Genomic DNA, 25760 nt, shown 5'->3' with positions numbered 1-25760 from the left:
TTGGTCCAGTGACAGGGCTGTTGCAGCTAGGGGAAATGCTGGCTGGTCACATGTTCCTCTCTCTTGACTAGAGTAACTACTAGATCCTGGGGTCACCCAGCCACCCTCCCTGGGATAGAGGTTCAGCTCCCCAAGCTTGTTTACCTAAGCCTAACACTTTCTTGCTTGTAGCCTCCAACCTGGCAGCTTCTCGCCTGGATTGGGTATGTGTTCCCCTGCGGTTTGCCCCCACAGCTCCTCTGTGCTGCTTGCCTTCCTCTCCCTGCTCCTCAGCTGTGCTGCCTGAGGTCATTTGCACCAGGCCATGTAGAAAGACCAGCACTTCCCACAGGCCATGCCCATGTTTGCCCAGATTTCACTGGCTGCCTTTATAACATCTACTGTCTATGTTTTAGATAATAAAACCCACTGGGGCCTGTCAACTGTTCTTTGTACAGAGACAACACTAAAACTCAACAGCTTTCTCAATCTGCAAATCTCCTTTTAAAGACATCTAAGATAGTGGTTGTCACTACAGTGAATTCTGTTTAACTGAACCAGTATGAAGTGACATATAATAGTTTTAGCTGTTTGTGTGGTTCCTATGTTGGGCGGTTACTAATCAAGTTATTGCTGTCATGGTCTACTCACTTATGGAGTGTGTGTGTTTGTATGTGGATCCAAAGATGTCTTGTGCAAGCAGAAAAATCACTCCTGCTTGGGCATTACCAGTTTTTGTGCAGGCAGAGAAATTACTCCTGCTTCTGCAGCACCAAATTCCCCTGGTTTCTGAAGCCCTCCCTGCTCCATTCTACAGTTTCAGAGGATCCTTCAACAGTTAGGAACATGGGGGGGGGGGCAGCAGCAGAAGTGGGTATCATGCGGGGGAAGGAGCCTGGAAAGTTCCACTATGGGAACACTCAATCTTCTCCATATATCCAATGTGTGTTTTTTTATATTGGAAGTCACCTTGTGACAGTATGGCCCTAAAAGGCAGTCTAGAAATCTCTTAAAACAAACAAACAGAGATGGAAAGCAACGGTCAGAAATACCAACAGTCTTATTAGTGTTAAGGAATGATAACCAGTAGTCTGAAGCTCCCCTGCACCCCAGCCCTTTCTTACTTGGAAAGTATCTGAAAAAACATTAAAAACAGTAACTTTCAATGAAATGGTTACTTTTTATATGCCAAAAATGACAGCCACAAAGCCAAGGCACATAACAGAAGTATTTCTACAATATTTGGAGAGAGAAACTTGCACCTTCCAACTCCACAACAATGACTTCTTAGCAACTGCAACTCCAAATTAAATATCAAATATCACTTCCGCCTCTTTGTGCATAACTTGAAATTACTGGGTCTCACTGTCTGAAATCTAAAGTCTTCCCATGTTATTTAAAGCAAATGGTGTAATAGGACACAAATATTTCATGACCAGGTAGCAACCTAAAAATATGCATGTGTACTTGGAATTAAATGTCATTGAATTAAACATGATTAACTAAAAACATTTTTGTTTAGACAAGCCTACCCAGATGTTTAGAAAGTTGATGTGAGTTTTAATTTAATTTTAGTCTGTTGTTATTTTAGCTTTTCAAAAGTTTCAAATTATTGTGTTAATTTTTCTTATTGATAATCTTATTGTTTTATCAATTTTGTAAACTGTTTTGAAGGTTTTTTAAAACAATCAAGCAATGCATAAATTTTATGGAAGAAATAATAAATAAAATAAACATCTCAATAACATATATAAGTATCTAAAAAAAGAATAGTTTCTTCTACAAAAGTAAGGTACGATAAGCTTCCTATGTAGGATTTCAATATCTGAGTTTAAAAGTAAAGGTAAAGGTACCCCTGACCTGTCGAAGACAGGAGTGCCTGGCGTGCTCTGGTCCATGGGGTCACGAAGAGTCGGACACGACTAAACGACTAAACAACAACCCCTGACCATTAAGTCCAGTCACAGACGACTCTGGGGTTGCGCGCTCATTTCGCTCTATAGGCCGAGGAAGCCAGTATTTGTCTGCAGACAGCTTCCAGGTCACATGCCCAGCATGACTAAGCCGCTTCTGGCAAACCAGAGCAGTGCATGGAAACGCCGTTTACCTTCCCGCCGGAGTGGTACCTATTTATCTACTTGCACTTGATGTGCTTTCGAACTGCTAGGTGGGCAGGAGCTGGGACTGAACAACGGGAGCTCAACCCATCGCGAAGATTAGAACCGCCAACCTTCTGATCGGCAACCCTTAGGCTCTGTGGTTTAGACCACAGCGCCACCCGCGTCCCAAGTTTAAAAGCAGCACACCTTTTAAAAGGTGAAAGACTATCTTTATGTTAATTCTATCACGCGTTACAATTTTAGGATAGTCACTGAATATCTGCAAGTAGATATTGCTTAACCCACACATTATTTAAAGGATGTGCTATAAGTCTGCTTTTCATTAGTATTTAAATACAAGCCAAGATATCTGAAGAATGCTAATTCCTAGGCCTAAAACATTGTGTAAGATAGCTTTCCAGTGGCTAATAGTGCGATCTGATACATGTCTACTCAGAAACAAGACTTACTGAGCTCAGCAAAGTATACTCCCAGGTAATAGTGTATAGCATTACAGCCTAAGAATTGAATACTCTTCAACTAGAAAATGCAAATAACTGTATTCTTGAACTTAAAGTTGTAACATAAATATTGAGATTCTAATAAACATAGCCGCAATTCAGCTTTACAACATCAAGAGTTTTATCAATGAAATCACGGGCAGCTTATGATCATAATGAATAATCAAACACAATACTCATATTCCCACAATGTTTGCATGATGCTTTTAGGTCAAAGGAGCAAAATGACCAGAATCAAAAGAAATAAACATCTAGTTCACATGCCCAAGAATGCTCTTTGGTTTTGTATTACTGAGAATGTCCAAGGGAAAGTGTACCTATACCTATACCTCCACCGGGTGCATTCCAGTACACCATACCGACATTAGTTCATAGGATCTCAGAGGGTCTTGTAGGGAATTGTGTTGAACTAGGCAACTTCAAGACAGACTTTTACAAGGAAGAATTTAAGACCTTACAAAGAAAGATGAAATTACCAGTGTTTTAGTTAAGCAGATGTGTATTCTTTTCACATTTCTCTTTTTTAACATTTAATTATTAAATGCAAAACTATTTCAGCTACTGGGCTTTCTTGAAAGTCACATGCATAATCCACTTGAAAATTTCTGAAAGTTGTTCTAGCCCTTAGTAATGTGAGACAAACTTATTTTTAATAAGGAAAAAAGAAAAAGATGAGCCTAAATGCCAATGTGGGTCTGTGGTGTGACTGCTGTTTTTCAGGTTTTTCTCTTTCCATTCTGAGGTCAATCACTTAGCTTCAAGACATTTCATGGGCCTTGGTCAATCCATGTTGCTATGGCTTTAGTCACATTTCAGAAAGCTCACATACTGGAGTTGAGAAGGCTACTCTTACAAAGCTTCAGAATTCTTGTTCTAGCCAAAGATATATAGACATCTAATGATTTTGATAATTAAGTGCTACTCTTAAAGTGATTAACATGCTTTTCACAGGGAAATAATGGAATCAATGTATCTGGGACATGTAAATGAGTGAATAAGTAAAGGATAGCTGTTAATTTTTTTATTACTAGTTTCTTATGTAATAATATGGCACAGAGCAGAACTAATGATACCAGAAGAAGAGAATGATAAATGTTTTGCAGTAGGTAATAAATGTAACTAACAAATTCTGGAAGCACATTTCCTTTTATCCTCACTCAAGCACCAGTTAAGGTAAAGGTAAAGGTACCCCTGCCCGTACGGGCCAGTCTTGACAGACTCTTGGGTTGTGCGCTCATCTCACTCTAGAGGCCGGGAGCCAGCGCTGTCCACAGACACTTCCAAGTCACGTGGCCAGCGTGACAAGCTGCATCTGGTGAGCCAGAGCAGCACACGGAACGCTGTTTACCTTCCCGCTAGTAAGCGGTCCCTATTTATCTACTTGCACCCGGGGGTGTTTTCGAACTGCTAGGTTGGCAGGCGCTGGGACCGAGCGATGGGAGCGCACCCCGCTGCGGGGATTCAAACGCCGACCTTTTGATCGGCAAGTCCTAGGCGCTGAGGCTTTTACCCACAGTGCCACCCGGGTCCCCAAGCACCAATTACTCTTAGTTTTTTAATTTCTTTTACGTAAAGAAACAAAGCATGATTCTGCAGTTACAAATAAATCAGGTCAGGGTGTTTGTTTTTAATTATGCTTCCCAAGCACCAAAGTATTTCCTTCATCATCTGAGGCAACAAGCTCAGAATCAGTAAGCAAAATGCATACATGTTCTCAAATGCATAAACCTTGTACTCTGTACTACTTGACCATCATTCCATTTCATTTCCGTAATTCCACAAAGGATCATAATTCACATTGCATTGGTAGAATATTAAGAGTCTCTGTGTTAATATTGTCTTCAAACATGAATGCATCAGGCCCAACACACGGATTGCATTCAATCAGTTACAAATATGATTGTCAAAAGCAACACAACCTATCCATATCTTCAGGTCAACAGAAGCGCAATAGATGCTCAAAAAGCTCTACAATGTACCCACATAGTCACAGTTGACTTGGAACAGTTATTCCTCAGCAACTATTAAACCTTGGTCGGTGGTTCGAATCCCCGCGATGGGGTGAGCTCCCATTGCTCAGTCCCAGCTCCTGCCAACCTAGCAGTTCGAAAGCACACCAAAGTGCAAGTACAGTCATACCTCGGGTTAAATATGCTTCGGGATGAATATTTTCAGGTTGCGCTCCGCGGTGACCCAGAAGTAACGGAGTGTGTTACTTCCGGGCTTCACCACTCGCGCATGCACAGGCGCTCAAAATGACGTCACGCACATGCGCGGAAGCAGTGACTTGCGACCCATGCATGCGCAGACACGTGGACGTGGGTTGCATTTGCTTCAGGATGCGAATGGGGCTCTGGAACAGATCCCGTTCACATCCAGAGGTACCTCTAGATAAATAGGTACCGCTCCGGCAGGAAGGTAAACAGCGTTTCCATGCGCTGCTCTGGTTTCGCCAGAAGCGGCTTAATCATGCTGGCCACATGACCCAGAAAAACTGTCTACGGACAAACGCCAGCTCCCTCGGCCTATAGAGCGAGATGAGCACTGCAACCCCAGAGTCATTCGCGACTGGACTTAACTGTCAGGGGTCCTTTGCCTTTTACCTTTTTAATGCCTGAAATACATCAATTACATCTTCATCATTATAATTTACAAAATGGGACACTTAAATCTCATCAGGATATCAATGGCTTTACCATTAACCTGATACTTGATCAGTTCACCAATTAAATACATTTTATGGATGCTGCATTGCAATCTGCGTTCCAGCCGTACAAAAAAATTACCTTATATTGGAAGAGCACTGAGTCATATGCCTCTAAGCTGCTATTCAGGGCTCACCACATGTTTCAGAACCCATAGCCAAAGCACCCTACTCATGCCTCAGACAAGGATTCACAACAGGTATCCTTGAATCTATAATATCCACACAAGCTGCTTTCTGCAAAGTGCAGAAGAAATATATTTCCCTTTTTCCCTTTCATTTATTTTAAATCTTATCTGAACTGAAGTACAGAAAAGAAGAAAAATGTTACTCAGAAGGAGTTTGTGGACATTTAGTTAACCTTCCGTTTAGCCTCTTCGTTGACCATGTGTAATTGTTACAAGTGTAACATTCAGCAGAGTATTCCTCACAAACTTCAGGAATCCTCCAATGAAATCACCTAAAGGATTCCATCTTAACTAAAGTGTTAGGGGAAAGAGTATATAAGACAGGCATAAAACAGTCCATTTTTAAAATGCAAAAAACAGAAACCAATGGTTAGCAACAGCTGATATGTTTATTTAATTTGCAAGCACTTTACATCTGTGGTGCACTTAGGGAAGCCATTTTCATTAGCCAGTCTCTATCTATTCTATCATGAGAAGAAAAAACTGCAGCCACTGCTCAAGTAGGGGATGGGGAAAGAATTTGAATGTTGTGATGCGGGCTGGTATTAAGACGGGTTCCCAATACCTAGCACTGGTTTTGTTGCACTATGCTCACTTATATACAGCCACTTGTCTGCCAACCTGTGTAAGATTATTAAGCATGGATCTTTAATAAAAGTTGCTTTCAAATTTTTATTTTAGACCACCAATGGCAAACAAATGGGGAGGTTGTATTTTATGGCAAACAGTAATGTACCCATTCAACAGTGAGACTTTATCTGGGTGGAAATATGACTACAAAAAACTACCCAATTTGGTTTCTACTGAATCTATAACCTGGTTCACATGCAACATTAAACCAAGGGGGCAGAGCCTCCAGGCCACAGCCCTGATTAGGACAATCAAACCTCCTCATTTGGCCGGTAAAGCTGTTTCTTGCAAGCCATGCCCACCTGCCGTACACCTCATGGTGATGTCAAGTGTGGGGAAGGCAAAGTAGGGGCTTGGACAAAGAAGCTTTGTAGCTGAATGGCAGTGCCTGTAAAACACCCTCTGTAGCACTTCCCAAGTGCCAACAACCAGCTGACTGCAGGTGCTTGGGAAGCCTTGTGTGCAGTGTCTAAATATCAGACACTGGTGACAAGTGCAATGCTGAGCCAGAGAGACCTTTTGTTTTGCCTAAGAGATGTTGTTCATAATATAAACTCAGACATGAACTCACTGAGTAACCTTAAGAAAGGCATTCTTAGTCTCATCTCCACCTTTGCAATGCAGGAATATTTGTCAACATTGCAAGGCAGAGATTACTGAAACAGGATACAAAAAGCACTGCTGCTCAGTTATGAAAATCAGGGTTATGAGTTCATATTACTGGGATCACTGCTGCATTATGACTTTTATTGTTGTAGATGTTAATCAATATTTTAATTTGTTTACAGTTCTTGTATTAGTGTGTACGTCTCCTTGTGACACCATATAAAAGGTGGCATAACAGGCTTAAATTTATAACAAAACAAACAAACAAACCACTTTGAAGTGAACAGCCAGAAGTACCATAATGTATATTATTCATTAATTATAGTTAATATTTCCTAAGTACCTTCTCAGCCAAATGGCGCTCAATACTATGTTTAATCTTTCTAAAACCATAATAAACTGCCCCAAACAGAATAGCAGTAAAGGAGGAGCAGGTGGTGGTTAAATATTATTTATTTGATCTTCTTAGTTCTAGTGCTTGCTCAAACTGGATCCAATATCTCAAACCTCTTACGGTTTGGAGTGTCAGTTGTATTTATATAATTTATACTCAGCTTTTCCACACAAATCTGTAAAAGCAGCTCATAAATTTCAAAAATAAAATAGATTTTATAGTGTATTTTAATTGCTTCTTTCGTTTCTTATTTATTGTATCACAACTTGAATTCCATAGAGTTCACACTGTAATATAAAAAAACCTACAATATATAAAATCAATATGACTATTTAATGTAATGGATGTCCTGTGCAGTCTCTAGCCATCTGCCACAGAACCAGACATAGCTGAAAGATCACAGCTAGGGAACCCCTGTGCTATATATGGTCTTAGCTCAGCCTCCCCCAACCTGGGGCTTCCAATTCCCATCACCACTGACCATGCAGGTTGCTGCTGGCAGCCCTACAACAGATGGAAAAAAGCACCAGGAGGCTGAAGGCAGCTGCCTGCTCTGTTGACAACAATATCAAGTACTCTATATAGGTACTGAAGACACACCTCTTTACCTTGGCCTTTAACACTTGAGAGAGATATTTTTAGAAGTCACCTTAGTTCTGTAATCTTTAAAAGTTGTTTTAAACTATCTTTCATACATTTTAAAATGGCTGTAAACCAACCCGAGGCCTTAGGGTGAAGGGGGAGTAAATTATGATGAGGATAAGAAGAGATCCAGTGTTAGTGTCAGACTAAGATCTAGAAGACCTGGCTTCAAATCCCCACTTGACCACTAAGCTCACCTTGGACCAGCCATTCACTCTCAACCTAACCGACCTCACAGGGTTGTTGTGAGGTTAAAATTGGGGGGGGGGGACCATGTACACCACCTTGAGCTCCTGGGGTGGGGGAGAAGGTGGGGTGTAAATGTAGCAAATAAATAATAAAAGCCTACTCAGCTTTCCAAACGTTACTGAAAGCATGTGGGAAAAAAGCACTGTAGGTGCTTCGGGCAGGAGCAGAAGAGGGAAATGTTCGTACCCGTAGCCAGGGACTGGGGATGGGAGCTGATGCTAATCCCATATACAGTACCGTGAACTCCTTGGCAGAAAAGTGGGAAAGACATGTAACAAACAACAACAATAATAATCATAGTCACCATACCCCGCCTTTCTACAGAGGGTCGAGGCGGCTTACGAAGGACGGAGAAATGACATGTAAATAGGAGTAACTGGAGGGGGGGGGAAAGAGACATCGTGTGAGGAAAGACCAGAGGCGGAACACGGGGGTGGGGAAGAGCACAAACAAGACCCTGGAGGGAGCGGAGGGCGGACCCCGCGCCAGGCCTGGGCGGCCAAGACAACGGCGGCGACCCTCCGCCCCGCCTCAGAGGAGGGAGGTCGTTCTTGGGGGGTGAGGGGGGGCGTTTCCGTTCCCTTTCCCTTCGCCGCCCCCCAACTCTGAACCCCGCTCGGTCCTTACCGGACAGCGCCGCTTACTCCTCCTCCTTTCTCACTGGGGGTGGGGGGGGGAGGCCAGGCCCGGTAAGGAGGGAAGAGGACGCGCTTCTCCAAGCGGCGTCGGCGTCAGCGACGACAACAACCGCCGGGGCTGCAATTACCCCTCTTCCCTCAGAGTGCTAGAGCGCCGTACAGCGCAGGCGCCGAGCTGGAGACAGCACCGCGCAGGCGTGAAAGTTTCGGGAACGCCGTGAGGCACATCGGGCACGGCGGCTGACGAGCGAGCCAAGAGTCACGCGGGGCATGCGCGGCCCCGCTTCGGTTGCCTTCTTCTCTCTCTCTGCTTATTCCACCGCCAGCCCCGCCCCACTCCTCCGCGCGCTGCGAGGGAGCGAGGGGGCTCCTGAACGGCGGGGAAGGGGGCGTTTGAAAAAGGCGGGAAACCTCCCGAGGGGACACTGAGGGAGGTGGAAAACGACCAAAAAGAGAAAAACAAACTGGTCCTCAGAGATGAAAATGCGCGATAAAGCAAAGGCGTCTTTATAACATGGTCCCAGTCATGTATACCTGCCATATTTTCACTAATGAGAAGGAATTCTTAACCTTATACAGTATTCACGTTATTGAACTCCCCCCCCCCCCAAAAAAAATCCCTGAGCTCCGCTTTGCCTTCTTTTGTTTAGCTGTTGAGCTCTATTTTTGAGGGCCACTGGCCAATTTTTGCGCAGCCTATTTTGAGGTACAAATAGATAAGGTCAAATCTGACCATATATGGTGCTGATTACCTTAACAAAGTTTCCTTCCAGGTTCAGATTATGAAAAGGGATGGGAAAGATGTCATAAATTACTCTATTTATATCCAAAGAGTTCAACGTAGTTCCCCATTTTATCCTCACAACCCTGTGAGGTAGGTTAGGCTGAGGGGCAGTAACTGGCTCAAGCCTACCCAGCGGGCTTCATGGCTGAGTTGGGATTTGAACCCTAGTCTTCCAGGCCCATAACCACTACACCACAATTATATCCTGCTCTTCCAATGGAGCCCAGGGCAGCAAGATGAAGGTGCTGCCCCCTTCTGCTACTGTATTTAGCTTAATCAACACCAAACAGAGGAGCTGCACGCTGCTGGGTTGTTCTTTTTTTGGACTGAGGGATCACGCTTCACATTTGGGTGGGCTGCTAGACATGGACCTTTTTGTTAGAAGGCCCAGTTGCCTCATCTGGTTCAGAGTACCTCTCTGTAGCATAGCTGCACCCTCTCCTGGACATAGAGCCTGTCCACCAACATCAGAATTGAGAATGCTGGTTTTGATATACTGTATAAAGCCCTAAACAACTTGGGGCCTGCCTTATTATGGAGTCAGACCTCCATCCCATCTAGCTCAGTATTGCATGCACTGACTGGTAGTGGCTCTCCAGGGTTTCAAGCAGGGGTTTCTCCTGGCCCTACCCAAAGAGACCAGGGATTGAACCAGGGACCTTCTCCATGCAAAGCAGATGCTCCTCCACTCAGCTGTGGTCCTACTCTAACCATTTCCACATAAGGCTGCTCGGGTGCTAAAAATCATCCTCTCCAGTCCTGCTCTTGATTCTCCTGACTTTTGAAGTGAAATGCTGGCAGCGACAGGGAATTTTTCATTGTTGCCTCTGACTTTGAAGTTCCATCCCAAAGGAGCTTCATCTGCTCCCACCATCTTATTCTTCCCAGCACCAGGTAAAAACCTTATTTTCCAATGTTTTTAATCTATAATTTTGTTTTACGCTGTCCTGCTGTGGTTTTGTTTTATGCTGTTCCTATCCATGTTTTATTATCTTTTGAAGCTACTGTGAGAGGTTCAGCTAAAGTGCAGCTGATAAGTATTGCAAACTGGCAAGCAAATATTTAACATCTATATGAAACCAGACGGAGAGTTTATCCAGGGATTTGGACTGGGGTGTTGTCAATATGCTGGTGACACACAGCTCACTCTCTCCATTTCATGAGCATCCACAGTAGCTTTGGAGGTCTTTAATTGGTGCCTATAATCATGGATTGGAGGCAGGCTAGCAAACAGGGTAAAGATGCTGCTGAGCCAGGTTGGAGGTGTACATCTTGTTTTGAATAGAGCTGCACTCATATCAGTTTCATTGTTTGGGGTGGGGTGCCCCAGGGTTACCAGGGACCAGCTTTTGTACAACTTTGGCTGGAATGCCAGTTGTTTCCTTTTCTTACTCAAGCAAACCTGATTATAGTCACAAATGCCTTGGTTACATCCTGGTTGGATTACTGCAATTTGGAAGCTTCACCTGTTATAAGATGTGACTGACCAACATTTTGCTAGGGAACATGCAACCACAATACAGTGGTACCTCGGGTTACATACGCTTCAGGTTACATACGCTTCAGGTTACAGACTCCGCTAATCCAGAAATAATACCTCGGGTTAAGAACTTTCATTCAGGATGAGAACAGAAAACGCAGCAGCAGCAGCAGGAGGCCCCATTAGCTAAAGTGGTGCTTCAGGTTAAGAACAGTTTCAGGTTAAGAACGGACCTCTGGAACGAATTATGTAATGTGCAGTCACCACTAGCTCATTTCTAGGGACAATTCAAAGTGCCCATAAAGCCCTTAACTATTTTAGACTAGGATATTTGAACGACTCCATGAGCTCACCTACCCACTACTGTATTCTGTTCTTCACAGGCCTTACTCTCTCTGCATCCTGCTGCCACCATGCCCACCTATATGGAACATGTTGAGTGATGAGGACTTTTTTGTTGTGGTGCCTGGATTGTGGAACTATTTGGGGAAGCCTGGTTAACCCCCTTCTTATAGGGTTGCCCATATCTGATCAATACTTTCTTTGCTGGCAGCAACCTTGTAGGCTGGGTTTGGACTTAATTTTTTTGCTCCTGCTGTTGCATTTTAGCAGTGTCTGTATTTTTGCTCTTTGTTCATCTTATTGTTCTGGCTGTTTTTAATTGAAGATGTGTAAGAAATCTGGTGGGGGGGCATCTCAAAAGGTGGGGTAGAAATAATTTTTAAAATAATGTCCTTCAGCTGTACTTATTAGATATTATTATATGGACCATATGCTATTTTTAATGTACGGTCATGTTTCCAAGATGTTTTCACTATCCATATATTCCATAGCTTGAAATGGAAAAGGGTTAGTAGACCAACCCACTGAACTTGTGTGCTTGAGCTGCTGGCTTTTCAATGAGATTTTCCAATTGCTTAGGCCTGTGATTCATTTTATATTACAGCTTATATACATGGCTTTCAAAGATTGCATTTCAGTGGAGCAGTCCCTTAATTGATGAAACATCAACCAGGTCCTCTATCCCATTCTTTTATTGCTGCCTCAGGGGCTTTTCACAGGAGCTCACATACATCTTATTTTGCTGAACTGCAGTCTTCTTTTGTACAAATAGCTGCAATATGCATGATCAATACTCTTAATAGTAATAATATACCTGCAGTGTCTGGCCAGGTATATGCCCAGTGGCTCTGTTTAAGAACAAAAAAGGCACAGAAAATAGTACTACAAGAGCTTTCTGGAATCCAGTTGCATCATTTCTGACATACACATTTTCAGTATGATATAATCTTAGTTTATTTAATATCTGTTCAAATTTAAATATGAATTAGTCTACCATTTTAAAGGGTGGACACTCACGTCTGACAGCCCCATACTTTTATGTAGCAGGCATGATCATTGCAGGTATATTAGTAAACCTGCAGCAAAAGCATGACATACTGACAATATACCAGCACCTGCACTTGCCCTTTAATAACTGGTTGGCTGGGGATTAGATATCTGGATGGTTGGTGGGGATTTATGAGAGTGAGGCTTGAATGTGGAGGACTGCTAAGGATGTAATTGGAAGAGGTTACTGTCTGGGAGTTGGGGGAGTCATTTTGGCATATAAGTTAATTATAGCAGAGCTTTCCCAACTGTGTGTCACGGCACGTTAGTGTGTCAGCTGCATTGTGTAGGTGTGTCACATGAACGAACCCCACGCTCCTCCTGGGGCTTGAAAGGTTTAGTTTAACCTCTGGTTTGCTAGTACTGTAAAATTGAATTACTGTGTCATGAAATGATGCAAAACTGAATTACTGTTTTGTGAAATGATGCATGTCCAAAAAGTGTGTCACCAACTTGAAAAGTTTGGAAAGAAGCTGTGGGGTGGCTTCTATTTCAGTTGTTTTTTTGTAGTAAACAACAATACTGTTTTGTGGAGTTTATTGTGCTTTTGTATGTAACTGTTGATTATCAGTTACAACCCCATGGGGAACAGTCTCCTGAGGTAAGGGAAATACATTCTGTAGATGCTCTGAAACATTTTCTATACTATAGCTGTTTCCGGGCATTTAGACAGCGGCTCTGGAGCTGAGCCCTGGTTCAAATTAAGTTCTGTCCCCATGGTGCTAGGATATTCAGTTAGTCCTGTCTTCAAGGAATGCTTCACATATTCATTCTGTTCCAGATACAGCCTGCTGAGAAATAAGACCAGCTGAGTCCATTAAACAGATACGGAATAAATTTATTTAACATTGTGTACAAACAAAGACTACAAATGCCTTGGATCTCCTTGTTTCCCAAATACAGGTTTTTCAGTCCCTTTTCATTTCCTTCTTTTTTATGACACCTTTTAAATTTACTAACTTTTTGCTGTTTTTTTTGGACCTGTTCCAGACAGACAAAAGCGCTAGAAAAACAATTATATTCCACAGCAGTTCCAAGTGCTCAGCATCTCTTTACTGTTTTACTTTTCTGAATTGGACTCTTTGGAATATTGAAGCAAGGAATATTGAAGCAGTATAAAATGCCAATGCAAAAATGCTTTTAAAACACGAAGGCGGTCTTAAAAACAATGACAACAAATATTAGCTTCATGGCTGAATTGTGACCTAGCAGTGAACAAAAAAAACCCCTTCTCTATGAGCTGAAAATGCAAGCATTTACATAATTTAATAGCATTTATACTTAAATAAATAGTTTATTCATCTGCTTTCCTCTGAATTCAACATGGATCATTAACAGAAGGAAGTTACAGAAGTTACATAGGCAAGTCCAAGTAAAACCACAGAAAAAGGATGCATATTTCATATTGTCGAACTCATAAATTTTTACCTTATTTCAGCTTGATTACTTTAGCTGTATAACTCAGCATTTTTATTCTGTATTTCTACTGCTTTGTATAAATTTAATTTGGACATAGAAGCAGTAAACAGAATCACTTCTACGTTGAAGATGCTGAATGATGCATTTCCAGCTGTTAATACATTTTTGTGGGCTTCGGTTTTGTGATCATTCATCCAAGATAACTCCAAAATTGAAACAAACCTAATATTTACATACTAATTTACCCTTGGGCAATCCTTGGGTATTATCTGATTGTTGTTGTTTTTTAATTGCAGGGCATGTGTCATGGGAAAACCACCAGCCAAAATTAGCTACTTCTTGGTTCCCCTCATTTCAGTAGAAAATTCAATACAGTACATGCTTAACTCTTCCATTGAAATTAATGAGATCTAGAATAGCAAACGTGGACTGAGTCATATCTACTGCCAGCATTTCATACATGTGGGTTAAAATGATACAAGGCCTGTAAAGCAGGATGTCAGTGCAAAATCAACTTCATTTTTTCCAACTTGCTCAAATAAGCTAATGCCAAAATATCTTTTCAAGTTGTGAAAATGTTAGTTTAACAGAAGGAAAGATTAAGACAGAAACCCGTTTATAATAAAATAGCCTATTTGCTGTCCTTTCCACACAGTAACTTACAACCATCACTAATAATTTCATCTAAATTCATTATAGCTTATTTTGACTGTAACACAGTGAGGGCAAGACTTCCTACGGTATTCATGTGATATACTGCATGATATCCCTTCATGAATCCTTACCTTTTATCATAGAAAGCAATTACTCACAGGAGGCCTGTCACCTCTCTTCTTGGTCAAAACATGCCATCACATTACCAGAACATATGCATTCACTTTTGTACACATTTATAAACTGTGAGTAGTTTCTTCCTGACCAATGATAAAAAATGCTGACTTGTATAGGACATGATCAAAGGGGAGTAACTGTCAGCAAGTTTACCCTCTTAAAATATTTTTCCATTGTTTATCAATGTAAGGCTGACCATCTGCATTAGCACTCCCTGCAGGAAAGATTATGTGACCATTCCTGCTCCATGGAGATCCAGATTAATCTGGGTGAATAATCTTCACCCAGAAGGCCATTTCCAGATTCAACTCTCATTCAGAATCAGGAATCCTACTCAAGTGATCTTTCTCAAAGAATTGGCTGAACACTACGTGATGGCTAACCTTGGATATTGACTGGAAATTACTTGAAGAAATTCTCCTGTAAGTCATCCTGCCTCAGGAATTGAATTCACATAAACAAATCCAGTCAAAAGTTTGTCTAATACCCTCTGTTACAGTCGGGATTACATTACATTGCTAGTGCTGCATCAGCCTTAGTCCTAATCTCCAGACTGGTGAGAAGGGATGTGATGCTGAAGGCATGTTTTTGCCATTCCCAAGTACCTTGTCTTTTTACATGTAGGACTGAATGGCAACCACACTGTTATATAAAGAACGCAAATTGGTGTTAACTGAAGGGACACCAGTGAAAGTAAGCCTGCACCTGGTGACCTGAGTTTTTCTGGATGTGGCAGGTTTTGCTTCCTGCAAGTAATCTGGCTGATTTACTTAGCTTTTCGGAACACAGCAGGAACCACTGATAACTAAGCAAGCTTCTACCTGAATTATGGTTCTGCCCCTTCATAAGCCCTGCATTCTTTCCTGATCATGCTAAAGGCCACAAAGCAGTGAAACCCAGAAGCTAACGTTTAAGTATTGGTAAATATTTGCACAGACAGCCAGAAGGGTTGTCAGTGAAAAGAGGACCAGAACATAATGGTGACGAAGCGATGACAGAGGATACGTACACTTTATTCTGATGATTCTTTTTCTCTCTTATGAATCAGTTTTAAGAATCTTTCTGGAGGAATACCTTCCTTGACACTAACCTGGAGAGTGATGCTTATAATACAAAAGGAGTGATGAAGTATGGAAAAACAAGAGCAATAACATTCCTACTGAAATGACACTAGCAATTGTTTTATAACCCGAAGCACACTAAAGGCATCCTTCCTGTGGAGACTCTTGTGGTCAGAGCCAAGGAAATGAAGAACCTCTACATTTGCTTACTCTTGTAGAGTTGACAGGCACATGCTAAGAAGCGTACTGAGAAGCCATGTCACTAGACTGCAGTATACTTAAATGTTAATCCAGCCATGACAGTGCACATGCAGAGCTTTGCTGAGGCCAGGAGTTTCCCTCTTCTCTACTTACAAATGCAGAATTGTTTGGTCTGTGAAGGTTTATTAGAAGAAAACAGGAACCCGCCCCCTGCCTATAACAGGCTTTGGAATGTTCACTACTGTATATCTAAGAAAGTGACAGTGGTCTGATTAGACAAGTAATCTTCCATTAGTCTTTGTGCCCCTTGACAAGCTCTTGGGATAGGAGCTGAAAAAACAGACACAAGCTCTGTGTGGCCCTTATTATGATGTGTGAGATATTAAACTTTGTAGCACATTCAGCAGGGCACATGTGCAGAATAGGCAGCCAGTCCCCTCACTCACCATTTCCACAGCCTGACCTCCACAAGGGCTGAAGGTAGATTAAAAAGCAAATCTATCCCATGATAATTCAGTTACAGCACAAATAAAACAGCTGATCCCAGTGTTACCACCCTAACTCAAAGCTCCAAAAGCAAACCTAAAGCTGTTAGAACTATCTTCCTTGAGTGACCACAGGATGGGAATTCTATCATTGTGGTTTAACCTTTGCTGTGAATTGATAGGCAACAGGGCTCTCTTGGTTGTTCTTAAACAATAACAGCAAAACACAGGGAAGTTATATTGGAAGGGCACAATATCGTATTCATTCACTCAGTCATTCACACCCAATAATATTAAGAATCTATGCTATGGATAACTTTCTGTAAAATGGAATATTCTGTAGGTAACTTGAGGTTTTAAAACCAGAGCATTGAGAAAGCTACATAAGGAACCTGGAATCACAGAAGAGGAATAAAAACCCCCTGGGTTTCTTGGAAGTGATTAGGAAGAGGCCTTCTAAAGTTGCATTTTATAACATTAAGGCATAGAAATTAATCTTCAAAAGATTCCATAAGATTATCTGCCAAGATTATCATCTTGGCTTATCAGTGATATGCAAAACCTGTAATTATGCCCACCCACTTATAACTAATTTGAAATTTCCGAGCTATACACCAAAAGCATCCCGGAAGAATGGGATCACCATTGGAGGGCCGGGCTTCTTGCTATAGTTGGCACCTGAATGTGAAAAAAATCAGTTGCCCAAGCTTCCAGAATTCACAGTGGAGCAGAGTAAGAGAAAATCCTTTCAGAATATGTATTTTAAAGGCAGGTAGAGGGAAAGCCTAACCTGAAACTATAGGTTATCAGTTTTTTGCATTCACAAACAACCTAGTATGGTCAAAACACCTTGGGTTGTATCTAATTGAGTGCTGCTCCGAGCAGACCCACTGAAATTAATGGACATAAATTAGTAACATTTATTAATTTTGATGGTTTTTCTTTGAATATAACTAATGTTGGATACAACCCTTTATTCACTCAACCAATTCTTGGTCAAATCTGATGCAAAGTTATTAGGCTACTGCAAAAGAGAAGACTTTCCCCCTTTTGGGGTGGGGAGCTTTAGAAGGATGCTGCATACTTCTTTGGTTTGGTTTAGTCACTCAAGTGGTACTGTTCCCCTCTTGCCACTCCCATTCTTTAAATCTCTGAAAAGATTGAAGGAATAACCACCTCCAAGACTAACCAATCTGGTAATCTGTAGCTTGTCTGTGAGAGGCGCATGGAGGGGACATTAAGATCACACATGCATTTGCCAGTGTTGACAGAGGAGCAAGCCGCTTCCCCAACCTAGTATGTGATGCCAGAGTGCTGCATTAGTGCCAGGGGAAGGCTAAGTCCCCTCTGCCCAAGTGAGGTGGAGGAAGCACTAGTCTTGATATCCAGATAGGGACTTCAGTTTGGAAATTGTGAGCTTGGGAGTAGGGTAACCCTAAGCTCTGAGTAGAAGCCCTTGCTTATAGTAGCAGCTTAGGCAGGCAGTGGGACAGAGGCACCCTCTAGAAGGAGGGAATCCTTGTCTTGAGGGGCTTTCCTATGAAGTAGTGACTTGCTTATCACCTGCCCACATCACCCCAGTTATGTTTCATCCTCAGGTGCAAGGCCATGCTGATGTGGAGACCAGTATACTGAAAGGCAGTCCTGGTGGTTTTAAGAAAACTCCAAGCAGGGCAAATAAGAACCCCTTCACTTGAAAATCTGGATCATTTTTACAGTGTGTTGCCTGCTTAACAGATCATTTAAAACAAAAAAAACACAACCCTTTCTCAATTTTCAGATCAATTTAAATTGAGTGCCCTAGTTTCCCAGCTCAGAATTGCAATTATTCAGGAAAGCATAGGTTTATAATACTAATTCATAATTATTAATACTAATAATAAAATCACTTAATTGCCTAAATTAATTGTCCAATCTCTCCCACATCTACGTGCCTCCATGTAAGAATTCACCTGCTCATAAAAGCAGATCTCAAGGTTTCCAAAGCAAAGGCATCCTCTTTACAACTATGCAGTATAAAGCATCAATTCAATATTAAAATTACAGTTTTATGTAAATTTTTAAAAATCAGTAAGTCAGGCAAGGTGAATTGGCACATTTGTAGTCTTTGTAGTATTGCTTTTCCAGTTGTAAGCCGCAGCTATAGATAAGTAACAACCAATGATGCACAAAGGAAAATAGCAGCCCCTTTTGAATGAGAAGTGGTGCAAATTCAAAATAATAAGACAAAAAAAGACGAAGCCCTTAAGAAATTACAGTTCTCAGAACAGGGTCAAAGCAACCCTCCCCCCAGCCCCCGCATCTCAAGAAAAACATTTAAGGCCTCTCTAAGGCTTCCATGTCATTGTAGAGGATCTGATTAGCTCTTTAAGCACCACCAATCTCTGCAGCTCCCTTGTGCTGGTTCTTCAGGTAATACAAGTCCAGTACAACTACATGAAAGACTGTGATTGTGAGACCAGTTGAACTTGCAATACAAGTATGACTGGAATGTTAAGGAAGGACTATCTCTTATACTTGGGGTGGCCCCAAACTTCCCAGGAATAGGCTTGTGTAAATCCAAAGAAAGTGTGCATATAAACTTTTAGTGCCGTACCAAAAATTGACCAAACAGGGATGCTATGATACTGCATCATGGGGGGATCCTTTGCTAACAAGATACTTTGGGATATTTGGACAGGATGACCCATGCTCCTCCCGCTTTTCCATCTTTGAAGAGAGACAAAGGAGGCAAGCTCAGTTCAGCCTAGAATCTATTTGTATCCTGAATCCATGGAATGATCCCAACATCTGAAGTCTTCCTTCACCCCTGGCCTTGCATGGCCACCCCCAAATCCCTCAACAATAGAGTTTTGTCCAGTACATTGATCATCAATATGGAGGGGATTAATCAATTCTGCCATTCTACTCAGTGGGAAGGAATCTGAGATACCATATTTACTCAAATGTAATGTGCACCTTTTTTGGCCAAATCACATCACGAAAATTAGGGTGAGCATTAGATTTGATAGTGCATTAGATTTGATTGCAAGCTTGAAAAACACTGCTGACGTAGCAAATACTTTTTTGGTTTCAAGGTTTTGACAATTGAGGTGCGTATTTGATTCGATGGCACATTAGATTTGCGTAAATACAGTAGCTTGGTCAATCATTTCCCAGCCCCATATCTCATGCGTCCATCCCCTATAAAGCCATAGGGGAAAACCATTGCCTAGAACATCCTCCCTCATCCTAGTGCTCTCCAGATGTTTTGGACTGTAACACTCATCAACCCCAGCTAGCACAGCAATTGAGGAAAGCTGGCTTAGAAGGACAGAAAGAGAAATGGTTGTATGGGATGAGACAAAGCAGGGTAGAAAACTGCAATTCAGACAGTATATCTTCCTGTTAACATCTTACCCCATTATTTTTTACCTCTAATAATAATAATAATAATACTAAATTTAATAGCATGTTAGATACCTTCACTTTTTTTTTAGCACCTCCACAAATACTTTGCAATCCTCACTTCTTTTTAAAGGCTTGATTGAACAGCAAGGGAAATGGGAGAAGTAGAATTTAGATTATAGTGAAATTAGTCTAGAGAAGAACATTTGTAACATGCTGCAGCCCCATTTGGATAGAACATATCTTGGCTTACTAAGCCAAAATACGAATGAACTTTGTGCATGCAAATGCTGTCCCTTTCTCTCTTCTCTGTGTCCCATGACTGAAGACATACAGTACTGGGTTACTTTACCATAGTTTCCTGTTACATCCAAACCAAGAGACTATGGCTACCATGTTCTAATCAGGGCCTGAAACTGTGAAAGCTGTAAATGATCAACTTCACTTGCTGCACACTATTTACCAGGAGTCCTGCAGCTGGATCAGGTCAAAGACATAGTCCAGCATGCTTCCTCTGGGAAGCTCACAAAGCACCACATAACCCTCTTCCTGGTGCCTCTGACACTGCAGGTACCATGTAGGCAACACAACTAATAGCCACTGAAGGGCTTATCCTCTAAGATTTGCCTAATCTGCTTTTTGAAAGCCATTTATGTTACTGGCTATCACACCATTTTTTGGCAGCAATTTCTGTTGTTTAAGAGAAGAGAAGGGAGGAAGGACAGAATGAAGCACACGAATGCAAGGCTCGTGCATATCTTGGCTTAATAATTTAATTTATTAATTAACGGTATTTCTATGCCACTCTGTAACCAAAGTTCTGTGAGTGGCTTACACAAAAATTGTTAAAATACAATAATGACAATTAGAAAAACAATAACAGTATAAAATAAAGTGAGAACAATAAAATAATATAATAAGCTGAAATAGGTTATGTCTAAACAGGGACAGTATCGTAGCCTTGGTAGGAAGAGGAGCTAAGCAATATCAGATTCCCATATGAATAATTTTAAGGAACATGAAAGATGCAGGAATACACATAGAAAATGACAAAACCTCTCCTCTCTTTTGGAATGTGTGATTTCATAATACCCAAAGCAGCTGACAATATGGAACAGTACCAAAAAAAAACCCATCAGTAATGCTGTCAAAGCATACATTTCTCCACTACCTTTTAGTTTTGTTTAACAAGGAGAATCACATTTATTTATCAGAACTTAGGAACATGACAAACCTTTGTGGGAGTCTCATTCCCTACTTCAATCCTTCTCCTGAACCAAGCCAACAATTTAGTTTAACATCTTAGCCCTTTATCACACTTTTAATAAGGAAGGAGGGGCTCCGTCTTCTTCTCCCTTGCCTGCAAGCAGTTTCTGATTTTCTTGGTAAAATTGGTGGCATATATGGGTATAACTAAAAATTATGCTGGATGACCAAGTGGGAAGTGATAGGCAAAATATCTCCCCAAATATAATGTAAAATCAGAGCAAAAGCAAAAACCTCCCTGTCCATTAGAAGACTCTACAATTAGTTCATGTTTCCAGATCCCAGCACTGATCCTTTCCCAGTGCTATAATTCACTGGTGCCTAGATACGGCTGCTCTGAAGTCCATGAATGTCTAGGATTTCTGAAAAATACAAAATGCTCCCTGCTCAATCAACCATCATTGTGTAGGTTATCAAACATCTTATCAAAACATTTATATTTACCAGCAAAAAAGGGGTTGAGGTGGAAAAGACAATTTCCATAAGCAACATACAAAGTCTCAAGAAAGAACATAAAAATTCAAGTATCGAAAAAGCGATTCTGATGAAAGTTTAGGTCAAGCAGCTGGGAGACAGCCATTGACATTTGTCCCCAGATCTCTGAAGAAATGTTATGGTGTTTATGTGTAGGCACAGCCTTCATCATCTGGGTGGAGAACTGGATAAAAGTTTTTTTTTTCTTTTTTATATGGGGAAATGGGATGAAGCTCCCCATTTTGCAAGTGATCTTCTATTCTGTTTAGAATGCCTGAAGAATTTAGCAAATCTTTCACATTAGCATTGCCCATTTTTTTTTGGTTCATACAGAAAGTAAGGTCATCTAAATACTTGCCATCATCACACCCTCCCCCAGTCTCCTTTACCACACTGGCCTTAATATGATGCAACAGGAAGTGCCTCCTTTATCAACCCCTACCCAAAAAGGGACAAAAGGCAAGAAAATGTGGTTTCTTCTCTCCATTTCCAAGAAAAGAGGCAAGTCTGTGACAAAAACAACAACCAACCAAGAGGTCTGATTGTATATGAAGCCTCTAATTCATTAATTAATTTATTAAAAAGAGACTAGTTGAAATCAAGATTTAAATTTCCATGTAGAGGGCATCATAAATGCATATACTTTGCAGTATTCCGTTAAAAACCAAAACAGCAGCTATTAAAGCTACAGTTTTGATATATCCTTTTGCTCTTCACAAGAGGTCCAAGTAGAAATCTTGAAGCTTCCCAAAGATAAAATTAATTCCATTAAAAAAAAAAACCCCACAGAGGAATCTGTTCTTTCACATACCCCACAAGAAACAGTTTTTGCTGCTCAGGGCTACCCTCTGCTGGTTGAAAACTCACAGCACAGCCTGGCCCAGTACTTTCTTGTTCTAGTAGTCAAAAGAAGAAGGAATCTTTCTTTTTCTTTTAAAAAAAGTCTTCAGCCTATCATTGCCTGACAAATAGCAGAGGGACTGAAGGCCTTATTTCCTCCTGGTAGGCAAGGACAGACCAGGAATGTCTGAAGGAGTAATGTGTTTCTCTCATTCCCAGAGTGGGGCAGTTCACACCCATGGCAAATTCCACACGGACTGATCAAGGCTCCTATACTTCTGTGGAGAACAGGATACTCTGTCTCTTGCTATCAGGGGTAGGGATAGTCTCTAGCTGCAAGAAGTAGAGAAGAACTTGGACCTGGAAAGCAAAGGAGAAAACAGGTCAATGAAAGCCAGTGTAGTGAAGTGACCTAACAATGAGGGCAACTGCTTATTGTAGCAGATTTTGGGTGCTATATACTCAGCGGGAGATCCAGGTTGGAGCACAATCCATTGGAAAATTGGGCTATCTGTTCATTTACTTATTTAAAGAATGCATTTCCACTCTTCAATAACTTTCCTACGACAGTTTACTGTTTTTATTATGTTGTGTAACAAAACACAGACAAAACTTTCAGCAACATTAGTGACTGGCTGATAGCTACAGCAAGCTTAATCCCACAAGGTGAGCCACTGGGCTTTGCCTTGCCTTAGGGACACTATGTACTCATTAAGTTGCAAAAAATTTCCTGGACTATCCCACTTCCTTACCTGGGACATGACTTCTAGTGACCAGCTATCAGTCATGGCTATTGGCTGAGTTGGATTAGCAGGGATTTTACTATCTTTTTCCGATGGCCTGAGCAGCGTTGGTCCAAAAACAGTTGCCAGATTGTGAAGTGACATCTTGTTGATGTTCTCCTTCTCAGCAACCCTGAAGCAATTGGGTAGAGGCAGCGGAGGGAGGGAGAGAGAGAGAGAGAGAGAGAGAAAGAAAGACAGTTTCATTTCTGCAGCTCAGAAGATGGTTCTCATTTATACCACCCTTGCAAAGACTTCAAATCCTAGCAAATTATGGTTTAGTTTTTATAACAAAGACAAGAGGTGCTCCATTCAAGGTCTTTCCACTGTAAGAAGCTATTTGTGATAACAGATTGTGGCAGCAGCAGATGCAAAGGTGATAAGAACAGGACTGTCCATCTAAAGTTCTATGCAAGCCAGATTTTCACTATATTCTGTTATCTGCATTGCAATGAATGTTAGCTTTGAAGTAAAAAAGAAGAAGTTATTGTTCCTCAAATCTTGGTTGATATGAATTTTGAAACTAGGGCAGAGATGGGCCCTAGGTCAGTTCTCCAATACTTGTATGAACGTTGTTATTTTATAAGAACACTAGAGTGGCAAGCAATCCATGGGGTTTGTTCAAGAGGAATGAGGACAAGGAATGACACCCCAACACTTCTACGTAGGAGCTACCACTGCAGACGAGCCATCTCAGAGCAGTAGTTTCTCTTAGAGCCAAGCTGAAAAGGTGTCTTGACCAGGTCTATTAACCATATGCATTCAGTTATTACTCCCAACAATGCCTAGGAATGCATTCCAGGAGTTCCACAGTAAGTACTGAGAGATGGTCAATGCTGTAAAAGGACATCTAGCATTACCTTTTCAAATGGTCCAGGAGAAAAAGGAATGTGACAAGGTTGGGTTCTGGAAGAGACAGCAGTAGGTTCAGCATACAGCTTTCCTTAGCAACTGGATCTGAAAGTGCTAGAGGAGGAGAGGGGGGAAAGCGTCAGAATGGGAGCACACAATGCAGCTTCACAAGGCATGGAAGGGAGGCTAGCCTGGCTCCTCCCACTCTTTTATGATCGTTATAGTGAAGATTTTTTAAAATTCTGAAAGGCCTTTAGGCTGCAGGCCATTTTATGATTTTTAAAAAATAATACAGTGGTACCTCGGGTTAAGTACTTAATTCATTCCGGAGGTCCGTTCTTAACCTGAAGCACCACTTTAGCTAATGGGGCCTCCTGCTGCCGCCGCGCCGCCGGAGCACAATTTCTGTTCTCATCCTGAAGCAAAGTTCTTAACCCGAGGTACTATTTCGGGGTTAGTGGAGTCTGTAACCTGAAGCGTATGTAACCTGAGGTACCACTCTATTGGATTTTAATCGTATTTTATCGTTTCATATTTCTGAATGAAATAACAAAGAGTGGTGTTGAACTAACAAAAAAAAAAAAGATTATTGCTGTCAACAGTCTTTCCCTATGTTATTTGCTCAGAGTAGCATCACAGAAATTAAATCAAGTTCATTAATTTCCATGGGTCTGCTCTGAGCAAAACCTTATGCTATTGAGCAATCTTATATAAATAACAGTTAACAATAATAAAGGTTGCATCCAGACAATTTGTTTATTGTGCATTTATTCTTATTTGCCTGTGGGGAGATTAGATTATGTCTGTTATTGATCATTCTGATTTGTTTGCTGGGAAGTTAGATAACTTTGTGTCAAAGTGAGTGTTATCCCACACTTTCCAGTGCGTATTCATGTCACTCAATGTTTTGAGTCCTCAATGTTTTGAGGAAACAGGCTTGTTGTGCAAGTCCTCTCAATAATCTATAACTGTGTAACCTGAATCTACTAGTATGTGACTGAATCCCCCAAACAAAAATAGCAAGTCTCAAAGTGCCCAAAGTACATAATATGTTTCACTCAAGTTACAAAAATTAAAATCCAGAGACCAAGCTCAATACAGGCACATCCTCACTGCTCCCCCAATCCATCCCGAACTCTGCTGCCCTAACTTCTCTTGGGCAGCTGAATCCTTCCCTCCCTCTGCAGTATCAAGCTACACAGAGGTCCAGGAACTGACCTAATTTTGGTTTAGAAGCTGCCTCCTAAAGAAGGGCTGAAACTTAATACATTACAAACTTGTGCCTCACAGACTGCAGAGCCAAACCTGGCCCAGTTATTAGCCTCAGCTATGAAAAAAGAGGCCCAATTGCATGCTAGGTATTATCAGGAAAGGGATTGTTGTCTACGGCACAAATGGAAAACAGTGTACAGTTCTGGCTGGCACTTTTCAAAAAAGGGGATTGCAGATCTGAAAGTCTGGAAGATGCAACAATATTATCAGCAGCCTGGAAACACTCCCCTACGAGAAAATGTTGCAATTTAAAATACTTAAAACATTAGGAATGTTAACGATTCTAAAGCAGTTACATTTCTAATGCTTTAAGTATTCTTGCATTATTTTGGGTAAGAGGATACCCTGAAGGAGTTTCTGCCAAATATCTTCAGTCACATTTCCTCCCAATTGATTCAGCAATCCTGAAGTAGTATGTTTGTTAGTCATCAAATTCTCACCAATGCCTTCAGCAAAGTTGGGATAGAGTTCATCTGTGAAGAGGGGCTCAGGCAGTTCTCTGAAGTAGAGCTTTAAGGTCCCTGCAATGGCATTCACATCCATCTCACTCATCATGACGGAGACATCTTTGTTATCTGAAATAGAGG

At 41.3% G+C, this 25760-nt stretch overlaps 2 protein-coding genes and 1 long non-coding RNA gene across 3 annotated transcripts in view; 1 reads left to right on the top strand and 2 right to left on the bottom strand.

Moving 5' to 3' along the window:
* SPECC1L (sperm antigen with calponin homology and coiled-coil domains 1 like) overlaps nucleotides 1–8786 on the bottom strand; it is a 52181-nt gene extending 43395 nt beyond the window's left edge. The window contains exon 1 of the mRNA XM_080986202.1: nucleotides 8640–8786. The gene's annotated coding sequence lies outside the window, so the exon portion shown is untranslated. The remainder of the gene's footprint in view (nucleotides 1–8639) is intronic.
* Nucleotides 8787–8946: 160 nt separating this feature from the next.
* On the top strand, nucleotides 8947–12831 carry LOC308466048. Its single transcript, XR_013980636.1, has 2 exons — nucleotides 8947–10328; nucleotides 11298–12831. It is a non-coding gene; the product is annotated as an uncharacterized lncRNA (long non-coding RNA).
* A 289-nt stretch (nucleotides 12832–13120) lies between these two features.
* Nucleotides 13121–25760, bottom strand: part of BCR (BCR activator of RhoGEF and GTPase) — a 93722-nt gene continuing 81082 nt past the window's right edge. Inside the window, 4 exon segments of the mRNA XM_080986559.1 lie at nucleotides 13121–22627; nucleotides 23020–23182; nucleotides 23910–24015; nucleotides 25614–25748. Of these exon segments, the coding sequence (XP_080842685.1) occupies nucleotides 22538–22627; nucleotides 23020–23182; nucleotides 23910–24015; nucleotides 25614–25748 (494 nt within the window). The 3' untranslated portion in view covers nucleotides 13121–22537.

Source organism: Podarcis pityusensis (assembly GCF_964106645.2).
Source record: "Podarcis pityusensis genome assembly, chromosome: 16".
NCBI classification, from domain to species: Eukaryota; Metazoa; Chordata; class Lepidosauria; order Squamata; family Lacertidae; genus Podarcis; species Podarcis pityusensis.
This window is presented reverse-complemented; position numbering and strand designations above follow the sequence as displayed.